The following is a 15,398-nucleotide window of genomic DNA, read 5'->3' as shown; positions in this document are numbered from 1 at the left end:
GATTTTTTCACGGGTGCTACAGCACCCTCAGCACCTCTACTTCCCGCTACTATGCCCCTATGCCTAGAAATGTTGAGTAGAACCACAAGTTGCCTTCTGAATCAAAGCCCATTTGAAAACTATACATTTGTACAAAGGTCCACCATCAAGGTCTTCCTATGATCTGGACATGATGTCCTCCTATGTTGTCCACATGATTGGATGCAGGCTAAGAACCTGTTTTTACCTCCTCTCATTATTTTTCAAACAATTAGATAAGCCTCGGCCAACTAATAATAAAATCCACTGTGTCGTTTCAGATAGACATCTATTTCATATAGACAGCTATAGTGATTTTTTTCTTCTCAGAACCCACAATGTATTTTTTTGTCGTGCCGGGGTGGAGCACTCGCTCGAGGCGACAGTGACGTGCAGATAGACTGGGAGCGCGCAGACCCGCCCTCTATCCGCCATTTTTTTTGTTGTCTCGGACTCAATCAGGCTGGAGGTGTGGAGCCGAGTATAAACAAGGGAAAGAAAAATACTAGTGAGACCTTATTATTGAAACAAATCAGAGGACAGAAATATACTCAAGAAATTCTACTGTTTTGGGACTCTATATGCATGCAGGGGAACCGAGACACTCTTGTGATTTCATTTTGTGTGGAGACGTGTTGCAGGCCGCCATTTTTGTTACTGCCTCAAAAGTCAAGAAAAGGATCGAACATATATATTTCGTGCCTTACAGTTAGACCAAGAAGATACAAAGTAACAATTTGGGCTCCGGCGCACAGCTATTTGCAACATTGTATCGACATGGAGACTCGTTTAATCAAGTAGTGAGGCGACCTTTTCCGTTCTCATTTACTGACAGGGACTAGAGATACACTATATTGTTTCATGAGATAGATGTATGTTTGCTTTTTCAGAAGACGGAACTTAAAGAGGAACCTTGATTGATCCTTGTTGCAGTCAGGCATTCTGTATATGTATAGCTTCTACTTTTAGACATTGAGAACTGGCATTTGTCATTGACAATAAATGAATAACCGTTACGCTTCAGAGTTGTCTCAAGCTATTCTCAGCCTGTCTCTGAAACGTCAGGTTACGTTTGTATTGGATTTAACTAACTGAAGCCTGCAGGCTTCGACTTGAAAATCAATTTGGGCGGCTGATTACCCTTCCCTGGATCTTCAAAATCAAGTTGTCAAAATCGTTATCTAGCTTATTTAGTTCTGTGTTTTTGTTTATTTATTGTTTTAAACTAATATTTGTTATTTCTATTTTGTTTATAGAAGTACATTTTTATCAAATATGTCATCTGCACGGTTCGATCCATCGGACCGGTCCAGTTGGTATTTTGGGCCGGTGTCAAGACAGGAGGCGCAGAATAGATTACAAGGACAGAGGCATGGCATGTTTTTGGTTCGGGATTCCTCGACCTGCCCTGGCGACTATGTGCTGTCAGTATCTGAAAATTCCAAAGTGTCCCACTATATCATCAACTCCTTGCCATGCATGAGGTTTAAAATCGGCGATCAAGAATTCGATCACCTCCCAGCACTTTTGGATTTCTATAAAATCCACTACCTGGATACGACTACACTGATAGAACCTGCCCCCAGGTAAGGAACTGCCAAAGGCTGCGCCTGCGGCCACATACCACTCAATGGAAATAAGTTAAAAGCTCTTATTTAGGCCGCAGGTTTTCAAGATCTTTAAAATTCCAATGATTTGACACATTACCTGCTATGTGATGGACCTCTCAGAAACTGAGCCTGAGGGTTGTATCCCATGTCAATCATAAACTTATTGTACTTATTGAGTAGTGACTGCATGTAATGACAGGTTTAACAATGACTTGCATAGTTCCTGTCCAGCTAGGGCTACTGTCTTCCACCAGTTTGAGTAATTTATATGTTTCATAACAATTTGAACCTTGACTGGTGTGGTATGTTCACAAAGGGGGTGTGACACAAAACAGTAGTGACATTTGGGGAGAGGAATGTATATACTTTGATGTAGTCCAGCGTTTCCCAAACTCTGTCCTGTGGACCCCAAGGGGTGCTCGTTTTATTTTTTGCCCTAGCACTACACAGCTGATTCAAATAATCAAAGTTTGATGATGAGTTAATTATTTGAATCAGCTGTGTAGTGCTAAGGCAAAAAACAAAATACTGGGAAATACTGATCTAGTCAGATGATTTCAGTATTTCAGCAGTAAAACTCGTGTTCATATTATATTGAAACAGTCGTGTGATAATCAATACTGAACAAAAATACACTTCATGACAAAGTATGTGGACACCTGCTTCTAGTCGAACATCTTATTTCAAAATCATCATTAATATGAAGTTGGTAAACCTTTGCTGCTATAACAGCCTCCATTCATCTGGGAAGGCTTTCCACTAGATGTTGGAATATTGCTGTAGGCACTTGATTCCATTCAGCCACGAGCATAAGTGAGGTCGGGCACTGATGTTGGGCGATTAGGCCTTTCTCGCAGTCAGCATTCCAATTCATCCCAAAGGTGTTCGATGGGGTTGAGATCAATGCTCTGTCCAGGCCAGTCAAGTTCTTACACACCGATCTCGAAAAATCATTTCTGTATGGACCTCGCTTTGTGCATTTGGGCAATTTCATGCTGAAACAGGAAAGGGCCTTCCACATAGTTGAAAGCACAGAATAGTCTAGAATGTAATTGTATGCTGTAATGTTAAGATTTCCCTTCACTGGAACTAAGGGACCTAGCCCGAACCATGAAAACAGCCCCCAGACCATTATTCCCCCTCCACCAAACTTTACAGTTGGCACTATGCATTCGGGCAGGTAGGGTGCTCCTGGCATCCGCCAAACCCAGATTCGTCTGTCGGTGAAGCGTGGGTCATCACTCCAGAGAACGTGTTTCCACTGCTCCAGAGTCCAATGCTGGCGATCTTTACACCACTCCAGTCGTCGCTTGGCATTACGCGTTGTGGGGCTGCTCGGCCATGGAAACCCATTTCATGAAGCTCCAGACGAACAGTTCTTGTGCTGACGTTGCTTCCAGAGACAGTTTGGAACTCGGTAGTGAGTGTTGCAACCAAGGACAGAAGATTTTTATACGCTACGCGCTTCAGCACTCAGTGGTCCTGTTCTGTGAGCTTGTGTGGCCTACCACTTTGTGTCTGAGCCATTGTTGATCCTAGATATTCCACTTTACAATAACAGCACTTACAGTTGATCGGGGCAGCTCTAGAAGGGCAGAAATTTGGCGAACTGACTTGTTCGAAAGGTGGTATTTACCGATTTAAAAAAAAAATATATATATATATTTACCTGTCCACAACTGGTCAAATCAAGTTTATTTTATATAGCCCTTCGTACATCAGCTAATATCTCGAAGTGCTGTACAGAAACCCAGCCTAAAACCCCAAACAGCAAGCAATGCAGGTGTAGAAGCACGGTGGCTAGGAAAAACTCCCTAGAAAGGCCAAAACCTAGGAAGAAACCTAGAGAGGAACCAGGCTATGAGGGGTGGCCAGTCCTCTTCTGGCTGTGCCGGGTGGAGATTATAACAGAACTATGCCAAGATGTTCAAAATATTCATAAGTGACAAGCATGGTCAAATAATAATCATGAATAATTTTCAGTTGGCTTTTCATAGCCGATCATTAAGAGTTGAAAATAGCAGGTCTGGGACAGGTGGCGGTTCCATAACCGCAGGCAGAACAGTTGAAACTGGAATAGCAGCAAGGCCAGGTGGACTGGGGACAGCAAGGAGTCATCATGCCCGGTAGTCCTGACGTATGGTCCTAGGGCTCAGGTCCTCCGAGAGAGAGAAAGAAAGAGAGAATTAGAGAGAGCCAAGATTTTCAAAATGTTCATAAATGACAAGCATGGTCAAATAATAATCAGGAATAAATATCAGTTGGCTTTTCATAGCCGATCATTAAGAGTTGAAAACAGCAGGTCTGGGACAGGTAGGGGTTACATAACCGCAGGCAGAACAGCTGAAACTGGAATAGCAGCAAGGCCAGGCGGACTGGGGACAGCAAGGAGTCATCATGCCCGGTTTGCCGTGACGTATGGTCCTGGTGTGGCTGAAATAGCCAAATCCACTAATTTGAAGGGGTGTCCACAAACTTTTGTATATGTAGTGTATAAATGCAACAAGAAACAATTAAAAAATATTTTACTGAGTTAGTTTGTTTTAAGGAAATCAGTGAATTGAAATAAATTAGGCCCTAATCTATTGACTGGAAAAACAGATATGCATCTGTTGGTCACAAATACCTTAAAAAAAAGTTAGGGGCGTGGATCAGAAAACCAGTTAGTATCTGGTGTGACCACCATTTTCCTCATGTAGTGCGACACATCTCCTTCGCATCAGGCTGTTGATTGTGGCCTCTGGAATGTTGTCCCACTCCTCTTCAATGGCTGTGCTAAATTGCTGCATATTGGTGAGAACTGGAACATGCTGTCGTACACGTCGATCCAGCATCCCAAACATGCTCAATGGTTGACATGTCTGGTGAGTATGCAGGCCATGGAAGAACTGTGAAATGTTCAGCTTCCAGGAATTGTGTACAGATCCGTGCGATATATGGGGCCGTGTATTATCATGCTAAAACATGAGATGATGGCGGCGGATGAATGGCACGACAATGGACCTCAGGATCTCGTCACGGTATCTCTGTGCAGTCAAATTGCCATCAATAAAATGCAATTGTGTTCGTTGTCCGTAGTTTATGCCTACCCATACCATAACCCCACCGCCACCATGGGGCACTGTGTTCACTACGTTGACATCAGCAAACCGCTCGCCCTCACGACACCATTCACTTGGTCTGCGGTTGTGACGCCGGTTGGACGTGCTGCCAAATCCTCTAAAACAACTTTGTAGGCGGCTTATGGTAGAGAAAGGAACATTAAATTCTCTGGCAACAGTTCTGGTGGACATTCCTGCAGTCAGCATATCATTTGCATGCTCCCTCAACTTGAGACATCTGTGGCATTGTGTTGTGTGCACATTTTAGTGGCCTTTTATTGTCCCCAGCACAAGGTGCACATGTGTAATTATCATGCTGTTAAATTAACTTCTTGATATGCCACACCTGTCAGGTGGATGGATTAGGCCTTTCTCGCAGTCAGCATTCCAATTCATCCCAAAGGTGTTCGATGGGGTTGAGATCAATGCTCTGTCCAGGCCAGTCAAGTTCTTACACACCGATTCTCACTAACAAGGATGTAAACAAATTTGTGCACAACATTTTAGAGATGAGCTTTTTGTACATATGGAACATTTCTGGGATTTTTTTTATTCCAGCTCATGAAACATGGGACCAACACTTTAGATGTTGCATTTATATTTTAATTCAGTGTACATGTTGATCTATTTTTTTATGCTCCCCCTCCTCCGGCCCTCTTCCTACCCAGGTACCCAAACACAGCTATAGGCACCAGCCCCATTCAGACGATGGGCGGCCCAGAAGACAACCTGGAGTATGTGCGGACTCTGTACGACTTCACGGGCAGCGATGCTGAGGACCTGCCCTTTAAGAAGGGGGAGATCCTGATCATCCTGGAGAAGCCTGAGGAGCAGTGGTGGAGTGCCAAGAGCAAGGAGGGCCGCATGGGCATGATCCCTGTGCCCTATGTGGAGAAGCTGGTGCGACCCTCCCCTCATCCTGGCCAGCCTCCTCACGGCTCCCGCAACTCCAACAGCTATGGCATCCCCGAGCCGGCCCACGCTTACGCTCAGCCTCAGACCCCCTCGCCCCTTCCTCCTGGCACCCCCGGAGCGGTCATCACCCCCCTGCCCTCCATGCAGAACGGGCCAGTCATGGCTAAGGCCATCCAGAAACGAGTGCCTTGTGCCTATGACAAGACGGCCCTGGCTCTAGAGGTAGGAGTCCCTCACTTTTTGTCCCAGCATGGCTTTGTGAAGGGAGACCTCAATGCCTAAATGCTCCCAGTTGTCCTCTATGCTCGTAGTTCACTAGATTGTGTACATTTCATTAGATTTAATGAGCTGGTCATGTGAAAGTTGCATTGTAGTTTGTCAGGAACTTAAGCCTGCAGACACAGTACCCATTAGCTACGCTAGGCCCAATAATGGACTAAAGGAGCCTAACGTTACTCCTTATAGTCCAAAGACCTTACATGTTCTGTTTGAAGGTGATTTGCTATGCATACCAAAACAACCAAATACTCCATCTAAATGTGAATCAATTTTTAATTGTGGTACGGTTCTAGAAACATAAATCCCTCTACTTTCATATCACATCAAAATAGTTTCACAAATGTAAAATACACACTAACTGTACACTGTTTTAACCCATTTTAACACAGTTGCAGCCAACAATACTTTTCAGTGACAACTCGTTTAAGGCGGCCATCTTCCATTTACACACAGGTGTTCTTAGACGCAGATAGCTAATTAGCGCAGGTAGTCCACTCTGTCTCCCATCTGTTTTACACAAACAAGCGCTGTAACATGGAAATATGGGAACCCTAAGCCTTTAAAGGTGTGTAGTAATTTAACCTTTTTTTCCAAAACCGTACCGCAAGCGATGCGTGTTAATGTTTAAAGCAAGCAAGAAGATACTATCGTCAATAGGCGCTAAAGCAGTTAGGGTCTGAATGCGGTAAGTCTACACAGGCAGCCCAATTCTGATATTTATTCCACTAATTGGTCTTTTGACGAATCGCATCAGATCTTTTCACATCAAATCTTTTTCAGAGCTGATCTGATTGGTCAAAAGACCAATTACATAAAAAAAGATAAGAATTGGGCTGCCTGTGTAAACGCAGCCATTGTGCCAAATATTATGGATCAAGTCATTTAAAGACAGTTGAGGTGACGACAGAATATGCTTGCTGCATCAGAACTGTCTTGCATTCCTCATATTTAGCTTTTGGGCTCCCAAGTGGCGCAGCGGTCTAAGGCACAGCATCTCAGTGCTAGTGGCGTCACTACAGACCCTGGTTTGATTCCAAGCTGAATCACAACCGGCCGTGATTGGGAGTCCCATAGGGTGGCACACAATTGGCCCAGCGAGGTCTGGGTTTGGTCGGGGTAGGCCGTCATTGTAAATAAGAATTTGTTCTTAACTGACTTGCCTAGTTAAATAAATAGCTAGTCTTTTCTCCTCCTCCTCGCCTTCTCCTGCCCTGGCCAGTGGTATCAGTCTGTGTTGATTTTTCTTGAGGAAGTGCAAAGTAGTCAGCTTTCTGTGGAGTAGAAATGCTGAGTAATCAGTGGCGGCAGGTGTCTCAGCTCTCTGGACTCATCTCTATTTGTTAAGCTCAGCCTCCAGTGGCTCCCACTGTCCCAAAGATCACCCCCGAAGGACAGGCACCACACGGGGAAGCTAGGGCTGATGACGTGCCAAGTGGGTATCAAACAACACTACAAGAGCTTCACCTTTGGTCAGTGGTTTAAGCATTGAAGTAAATTCAGGCTTTATTCTCTGTAGACCTCTCGCTCAGAGGGTAGTATCGAAAACCTGACCCTAGGCAACACAGTGACTAGGGTCTGGTTTCAATGATGGACTCTTTTGGCATTGGGGCAGGGATTGTCAACTGGCGGCCCGCAAGCAATTTTTATTTGGGCTCCCAAAGGTTTTTTGTATTGAGATTTTTGGACATAAGACTGTAAAATCATTAGGAATTCATCTCAAAGTATTTCCACTCATAAATATACATATGTCATTGTGTACCAATTTAATCAAGGTTTGCAATGATTATGTTTTTCGCAAATACCGTATCTGTTTGGGATTCTTGAGTACAAATGATATATACTTATGTTCTATCCCTCCGACCATCCTCTCAACAACAAAACAATTTCCCGCAGCTGAGCCTAGTAGATGGCCGCTGACATAGAGGAACTACGTCACTGTCTACTTCACTACTTTGTCCGTTTTGAATAAAATACAAAATAGTAGCTAACAAGCTGGAGATCACGGAGGTTATTTTTAATGAGTGCATTTTGCAAGTGGCTAGTTTGCATCAACTACCTTAACTAAACCCACTGCAAGGTTTTGCCAGCAAACTTTGATTTTGAATCGTGACGTTCTTACATGTCTGCCTCAATCTGTTTCCCTTATCAACGTAGGCAGTGACGTAATTCCTCTATGCCAAAAGAGTCCATCATTGAAACCAGTAACTGTGTTGCCGAGGGTCGGGTTTTCGAGACTAGAGAGCGGGTGCAAGAGAGAAATCCTGAGATTATTCATTGATCAGAGGGGACGTGTTTTGTGCATCAGATCAGTTTGTTCTTATCATATATCCACCAGAGCAGACGGCAGCTTAGCACTTCAGATTTCAATCTGTCAGAAAGAAAGTCTGGGGTTGTGTGAATAGCACCACCTCTTTCACAAACTAGAGCAAGGCTGACTAATGCCTTGGACTACCAGCATACCCCAGAACACAGCCACATTTTTGTCAGTTAATATTACTGTAGCCTTCACCACCTTGGTTTAAGTCAAATCTGACTTAATCATGGAAACTGGGGGGAGGGGCTTCAGAGTACTAGACCCCCACACTATTGTAAACCGTCTCTTATTTAAGCATTGTTCACATTGGCAGTTTAAAATGATCAACAAAAAATGCATATCTGATTGGAATTTGTTCTTTTTGAACAGCCAAAAAGCACATTGATTCAGATATTTTAAGCCACATTTCAAACCACCTTTTGCAGGTGGTTTGAAATTAGATACAAATCGGATTCCTGGGCATGTGACTTGTCTGTCTGGTCAAATCTGATTTATTTGCCCGCAGGTGGTTTTTAGACTGTTATTTGGCATATGTTATTGCTTGCTAGCTACTCAGCTACCATATGTTCTAGTCAGAACTGAGTAGCTTATTAATTATTAGTGAATGTGCTAGAATGCTAAATGGCTAGCTAGTTGACTGCTGTGGTTAGCCAAAAATGACTTGTTTTGAAAGTTGGATCAAATCAAATAATTTTATCCTTTGATGCTTTAAGTGTTCTTACACTATGATTTTGAAAATTCAAAGCAACTGGGAAACGTCCATGGCGGGCATTGTCACCTTAGTTTGCTTTCTGAGTGATGGGAAGCACAGGCACCACCACCACCATCAGCTTACACCACTGCGCACACACCCGTCATTACTATGACAACTAGCATAGCAATGTCAGCAAATAACTGCTGTCTGAACACACACAAATCCTAGTTGGTTACTTGTAACTTGCTGTTTGGACAGTCAGTATTCCAAAACGGATTTGAAAAACAAAGCCGATTTGAGAATTAAGGCCTGCAGTGTGAACAAGGCTTCAGTTAGAGATTCTAGTCAATGGTGCATCTGTTTCTACAGCAGGCTTCTGGTGGGTAAAAGTCTGTTAGGGACTTCCCCATGCTGTTGCTGCAAAGTTACTCCCACTCTTCATACACCCACTCCTCAAGCCTGACTAAGCTTTGAGAAGAACTAGCCCTCTAGATCTTCTGTAGTCATGTGCTCCTTCATGGTCATTCATCTACTCACTTAAAAGCTTTGTAGACATGGATATGTAGGCCACCTATTAGTCTAGCAGAGACTTGCCTTTAGCCAAGGCTAATAGCACTACTAGCAATATATCTCTGACACGTTTTCATGGAGTTGCTGGCACTCTATCGAAAGTTGTTCTTAGGAGGTCTGATTTATATGAACTGTCGTAGTGTCCCAGAAGTACTTTGACCTTTTGACCCACAAAGACTAGAGAGTTCAGCGGCCGATCCACTGCTTAAATCAGAGCCCTTTAGTGTCCTCTCTCCTCTGTGACCTGGAACCCGACAAGTGACCAAGTGGTGGAGTGTGTTGATTCGTTAGTAGGCGAACGAAGACGGTCCTCCCCTCCTCGATAGCATAATTCTGGCGAGGAAGCACAAGTGTATCCTACCACGGAAGAGTTTTTATATCTGCAACACCCCCCTTTGAATCAGCCCCCCATTAGAAAACCATGCACACGTTTAAAAACAATAGAATGAATGAATGAAATTACATTTTTGTGTCATATCGCCAGTTGGCAACCCATCCCTTATGGGATTAATTGACACATGAACAAACATTACAATAATTCAGTGATAATTCTTCTTCCGGTGTTCTCTGCAGTGTGCATCGATTAAATTCTTCTTTTTTTAATCAATACATAATAAATAGTAAATAAGGTTATCCAAACAATATTTATAAATACAGAAAAATTCAAATTGAACCCAGTCTGCCACAAAGAAGATTCATGTGTGAGACAGGCCAACACAATCTATATACAATATGCTACTTATTGTTTTATCTATAAAATGTCTTGCACAACTAATTTAATTTGTTTTTATCACTTTACATTTATTTTGGGATACACCCCTGTAAACGTAATTTGCCTGATGACATGTGAGTGGAGGAGGGTCTCATTTCATACAAGCGCGTTTTCGTCCACGTTCCCTTTCCTCGCCACCTCTCCTCGATTACCTTTGACCTTTTTTCAAAGTAGGTGAGAGAGGGTGGAGGTGAGGGGACGCAGGAGGTGAGCAAATGTAATTGAGAAAAAGGAGTCGAACAGTGTCAAACAATTGTTTTAAGTTTAACAACAATTCTCAACAGAATTTGTTTTCATATTTGCGTGTGTTTATAGCTTAGACCCTATTTCGCATCTGAGGTTTTTGTGTTGGGCTTGCCATCGGTTGAGACATGACATGCTCTTGAATAGAGAGGGTGGGTATAATTTCAATCATAGAAATACAATTAATAGAATGGACGTATCCCTTCATACCACTGCAATTTAGCTGCTACACCATTGAAATTTTGAATTGAAGTTAACTTCTAATTACTACCACAAAGATGACCGCCGGTCCACCCACATTCGAATGTCAACTTAAATGATTATGTCTATTCTATTATTTATGTTTCTATGTTGTCAATAGGTTCCCTGTGGAGGATTGACAGTATAATTTAAAACAACACATTCCCATTCAAGTCAACATTCTCTGATGTGTGGACTCCAACGTTCTTTGTAGTACTATTTGAGAGTTAAAATGTCTATTTTAGTACACAGACAAAACATGACACACACCCTATGTACAAGAGTATGCTGTATCTCAACCGATGGCGTGCACAACACAACCTTAGATGACGTAATATAGGGTCTAAGCTACAACATACAATAATATGAAAAAAATCTGAGTTGAAGCGTTTTTAAGTCATTGACGTTAAAGGTAAAAATAAAATAAAAATCCAATTTAACAAGCCTGTTTGTAAGCTTTTAAATTACATCTAGCTCAACCGTTTTTATATTTTCCAGTAATGAAGACATGAATGTCTCATGGTATGGTGGGGTATGCAAAATGGTTCAACTTTGAGCACATTTATCTCCTTAATTCTTTTTCTCATTCAGGTCCAAATGGTCATTTTCTGAGCACTTCTACAATGGGCAAATATGTATGGAAGGTTTTGTTCAAATTCAAAAGGAGTGCTGTCAAAAAGTGATTCAAATGGATTCACTCTAATATTATCTCTGTCACTCAGAGTAGGTCATGGCCAACAGCAAAAACCTACAATTTTGCAGGCTATTTTGGGATCATCTGTTTCAGGAATGGAACCTGAGTCATTATATATAATTTCATCTGAAAGGAGGAATATTTTTTATATATTTTTTTATTTAACCTTTATTTAACTAGGCAAATCAGTTAAGAACAAATTATTATTTACAACAGGCTACTGGGGGACAGTGGGTTAACTGCCTCGTTCAGGGGCAGAACGACAGATTTGTACCTTGTCAGCTCAGGGATTCGATCCAGCAACCTTTCGGTTACTGACTCAACACTAACCACTAGGCTACCTGCCTCCCCCAATATACCCTGTGCTATACCGCACCACCCAGCCCCTTCATAACCGAGACGGCTACTGAAATCTAGTTATTACCAGCCTAATGTTTGATTATTGAAAATATATGAACATTTGCAAGGACCGTTCTCACAAGATGTCCAGTTTAGAATATTGTGTCACCACACAACAGGATCATTTCTTATATAAAGAAGGTGCAAGTAGCCTATACACACAGTGTACGATCACCTTCCTAATGTTGACCTGCACCCCCTTTTGCCCTCAGAACAGTCTCAATTTGTCTGGGCATGGACTCTACAAGTTGTCAAGTGTTCCACAGGGATGCTGGCCCATGTTGGCTCCAATGCTTCCCACAGTTGTGTCAAGTTGGCTCAATGTCCTTTGGGTGTTGGACCATTCTTGATACACAAGGGAAACTGTTGAGTGTGAAAAACCCAGCAGCTTTGCAGTTCTTGACACACTCAAACTGGTGGGCCTGGCACCTACTACCATACCCTGTTCAAATATACTTAAATATTTTGTCTTGCCCATTCACCCTCTGAATGCCACATACACAATCCATGTCCAAGTGACATCAATAAGAGATCATAGCTTTCACCTGTATTCACCTGGTCAATCTGTCATGGAAAGAGCAGGTGTTCCTAATTTTTTTTATACTCAGTGTACATTGGATTTTACCGAGAGGTTATTTCAGGACCTTTGTCATCCTTTCGAAGTAGTCCGATTAGTTATATTAAATGCGAGGTGAGGATTATGATTATGGATGGCACATCTATATGACTTCAATGTCCTTGAAGCCTCATTCTGATCCATACATTCTGCTACATCTAGAGCCTGCCCTCCACGTTCAGGTTTTAATCTTCCTCTTAACAATGGCTACTTCCCACATTTAATCCTGAGTGAATAGCATATGGTCTGTGCAGATAGGGGTCACGCACAGTGTCGCAAAGCACCAAAGTTATGGTTTTCTGCTCGGCCATATTACATATTAATATGTATTAACCATATTACAGTGTCAAATACATGGAGGGTTGGCAAGATCAATGAGTCTCAGTCAGTACTTTATTGTGTGGAGGCTCTTAGCACTTATCTTAAATTGTCCACCTCCATTTGTCTGTGGAATTAAGGAAAACTTAACTCCAACCGTCCTTCATTTCTCCTCAGGTGGGTGATATAGTCAAAGTGACGAGGATGAACATCAGCGGTCAGTGGGAGGGAGAGGTGAATGGCCGGAGGGGTCTCTTCCCCTTCACCCATGTCAAAATAATGGACCCCCAGAATCCGGATGAGAGTGAATGACCTGGACCCCAACCAACCCTCCCTCCCCACAGTGACACTCAAACCTGCTGGCTGTCTCCACCCCGCCTGCCAGTGTCACCACGATTATGTGCTTGCCTGCTTGGGGCTGTGCCACAGCGGTCTCTGTTATCGTCACTCCAACCATTGTGCGGCTTTCTGACTGTTTACAGCTCTAGACTCAACTGAACTCCCCCATCCCCTACCTGGTTACAGGCTCGTCAGTGTTTTTTGCCTTTGTCTTTTCATTTTCAGACCATCGGTTGGTTGTGTTTGTTGCCATGGCTCCCATGACGCCACGTCTTACCTGGTCATTTTTTATTTGATCTTGGTTACATTTGAATACTTAGGGATTTTTTGAGAGCTTGCTTGGACTGTGTGTTGTGGATGGGAGGAGGTTAATGTGAAAAAGAAGAGAGGTGACTGAACATCACATGGACTGACTGAGAGCAAAGTCATAAAGGGCTCCAAGTGGGGCCTGAGGATAGAACCAGACAGTTAACTGTGTCTCTCTCCAAACAATCATTCACTGTTGGTACCTTAGCCACGTACACACACACAGATTGACCATTACTTGTGTGTGTGTGTGTGTGTGTGTGTGTGTGTGTGTGTGTGTGTGTGTGTGTGTGTGTGTGTGTGTGTGTGTGTGGTGGTTTTGTGGATCAGTCTCTTGACTGACACAAGCTGAGCTGACTTGGGCAGGAGGACAAGGCAGAGGCTGACAGGGGAGTTCAAGCTCACATGGATTCTGCCTTGTGGAATAGCCCATAGCCTCAGTGACACAGACCTAGTTGACAGTTCCGTTATTTATGATTTCCCCAGACTACATGTGAAATGGCCAAATGTGAAGACATATTTTGTTTAATTTGTGCCATAAATTCAGGAGTGCTGAGCGAGGCGTTTGTCGTAGTATAGGTGCATGACTGTGACCAGGCTATAGCCAATGTTGTAAGAGGACTTATAAATGCTGTTGAGGGGTAAGGGCTTTTCTATGAGACGGATGCCTCATGCATCCAATGATATGGGTCACAGGAGGTGGGCAAAGGTTGCAGCCAGCCAATGACAACCCATCAATGCCTTTCACTGAAAAATGCAACTTTAGTACAAGCAATCCTTCCCTGTTTCCCCCCAGGTTCCCTAAGGTGGTGATTGGTTACACCCCTGACTCATCTCTAGCCAGTGTTGACTGTCAAGCACAGGACATGAGAAGAGAACTTGGTTGTCTTTGGTTATGTCTGACTGACATTGTGATGCCAGAGCTGTCCTGCTCTCTGGTCTTGGTGTGAGTGTGCTGATAAAGAGCTTCATTAGATCTCTGCTGTAAAGAAGACTTACCCTTCCCCTAGTGCTTGCCCATCAATCCCCCTGAGCTTTTTCATTGGGTAGAGTAATACCATTGTACAACTATCAATCATGTCCTGACTGTAGTGTTTTTTGTTAGCCAACTGTTGAGTTGAGCATTTAATATTTGTTTTAATAACCTTGTAAACAATTAGACTGAAGGTTACTTTTTTTAAAGGGAAAAAAATGCCTGCTGGTGGCCTCTGTGCATGACCTCTTGGCCTCTCCCAGGTCAAATGCTGCTTTGTCTCATTGAAAATGTTCTCATTAAAATATGAATTAGACTTGTTTTTATGGCATCTGTGGAATCAATCCATTCAAATGTAGTTTGGTTTTCCTTGTGCAACCTCCATATTAAACCCTCTGATTAAGCAATACACCAATTTTAATTTACGTTTTAGTTGGGTAAACATATTTTTATCAACGTGCTTTGTAAAGGCATTAACAGTATTACTGTTTTTTCCCTCATGTTTTAGAGTGCCTCCGTGTTATCGTCTTAATTCAAAATAAAAAATTGTGCCTTTTTATTTTCTTATACCATTTACATGTGTTAATATTTCCCATGGTTAACACCTGTCCTGGTATGGCCCTTTATGTACAGAACAAGTAAATAAAATTAATGTCTACTTCTTTAAGTTGCTCTGACCTCTTTACTATGAGGGTAATGAGTTCCCCAAATAAGTCTCTTCTTCTGCTCAGAACAGACAGGGGGAAATGTGTTTGGTAAAGGGGAGCAGGTGGATGGGATGTTTTGCAGCAGGACTGACTGTATCTGGAGCAGGGGACATTTGCTCTCCATCTCCGCTTCATTTCTATCAGTTCCAGTTTTGATTGGGGCTGTGCCCAGGAGAACGGAAGCAATTAATGAATGTTAATGAAGTGCTAATAAAAGAAAGCTTGCACACGCAGCGCTGACCTAGAGAGAGAGAGAAACTTTTCAAGGGCAAGGTTTATTCTAAATCTCT

General features: G+C 42.8%; 1 protein-coding gene across 2 annotated transcripts; it reads left to right on the top strand.

The window, feature by feature from the left end:
• Positions 1-427: 427 nt before the first annotated feature.
• On the top strand, positions 428-15,068 carry LOC111961672 (crk-like protein). Of its 2 annotated transcripts, none has more exons than XM_023984106.2 (4): positions 428-818; positions 1,275-1,604; positions 5,398-5,866; positions 12,961-15,068. In XM_023984106.2, exons 2-4 carry the CDS (start codon positions 1,294-1,296, stop codon positions 13,093-13,095), a joined length of 915 nt encoding a protein of 304 aa, XP_023839874.1. In that variant the 5' UTR covers positions 428-818; positions 1,275-1,293; the 3' UTR covers positions 13,096-15,068. The 2 variants fall into 2 exon arrangements, with proteins under 2 accessions (XP_023839874.1, XP_023839875.1); XM_023984107.1 differs by having other exon boundaries at positions 430-526.
• The last annotated feature ends 330 nt before the right edge of the window (positions 15,069-15,398 follow it).

The sequence above is a fragment of the Salvelinus sp. IW2-2015 genome, linkage group LG4q.1:29, assembly GCF_002910315.2.
Source record: "Salvelinus sp. IW2-2015 linkage group LG4q.1:29, ASM291031v2, whole genome shotgun sequence".
Lineage (NCBI taxonomy): Eukaryota > Metazoa > Chordata > Actinopteri > Salmoniformes > Salmonidae > Salvelinus > Salvelinus sp. IW2-2015.
This window is presented reverse-complemented; position numbering and strand designations above follow the sequence as displayed.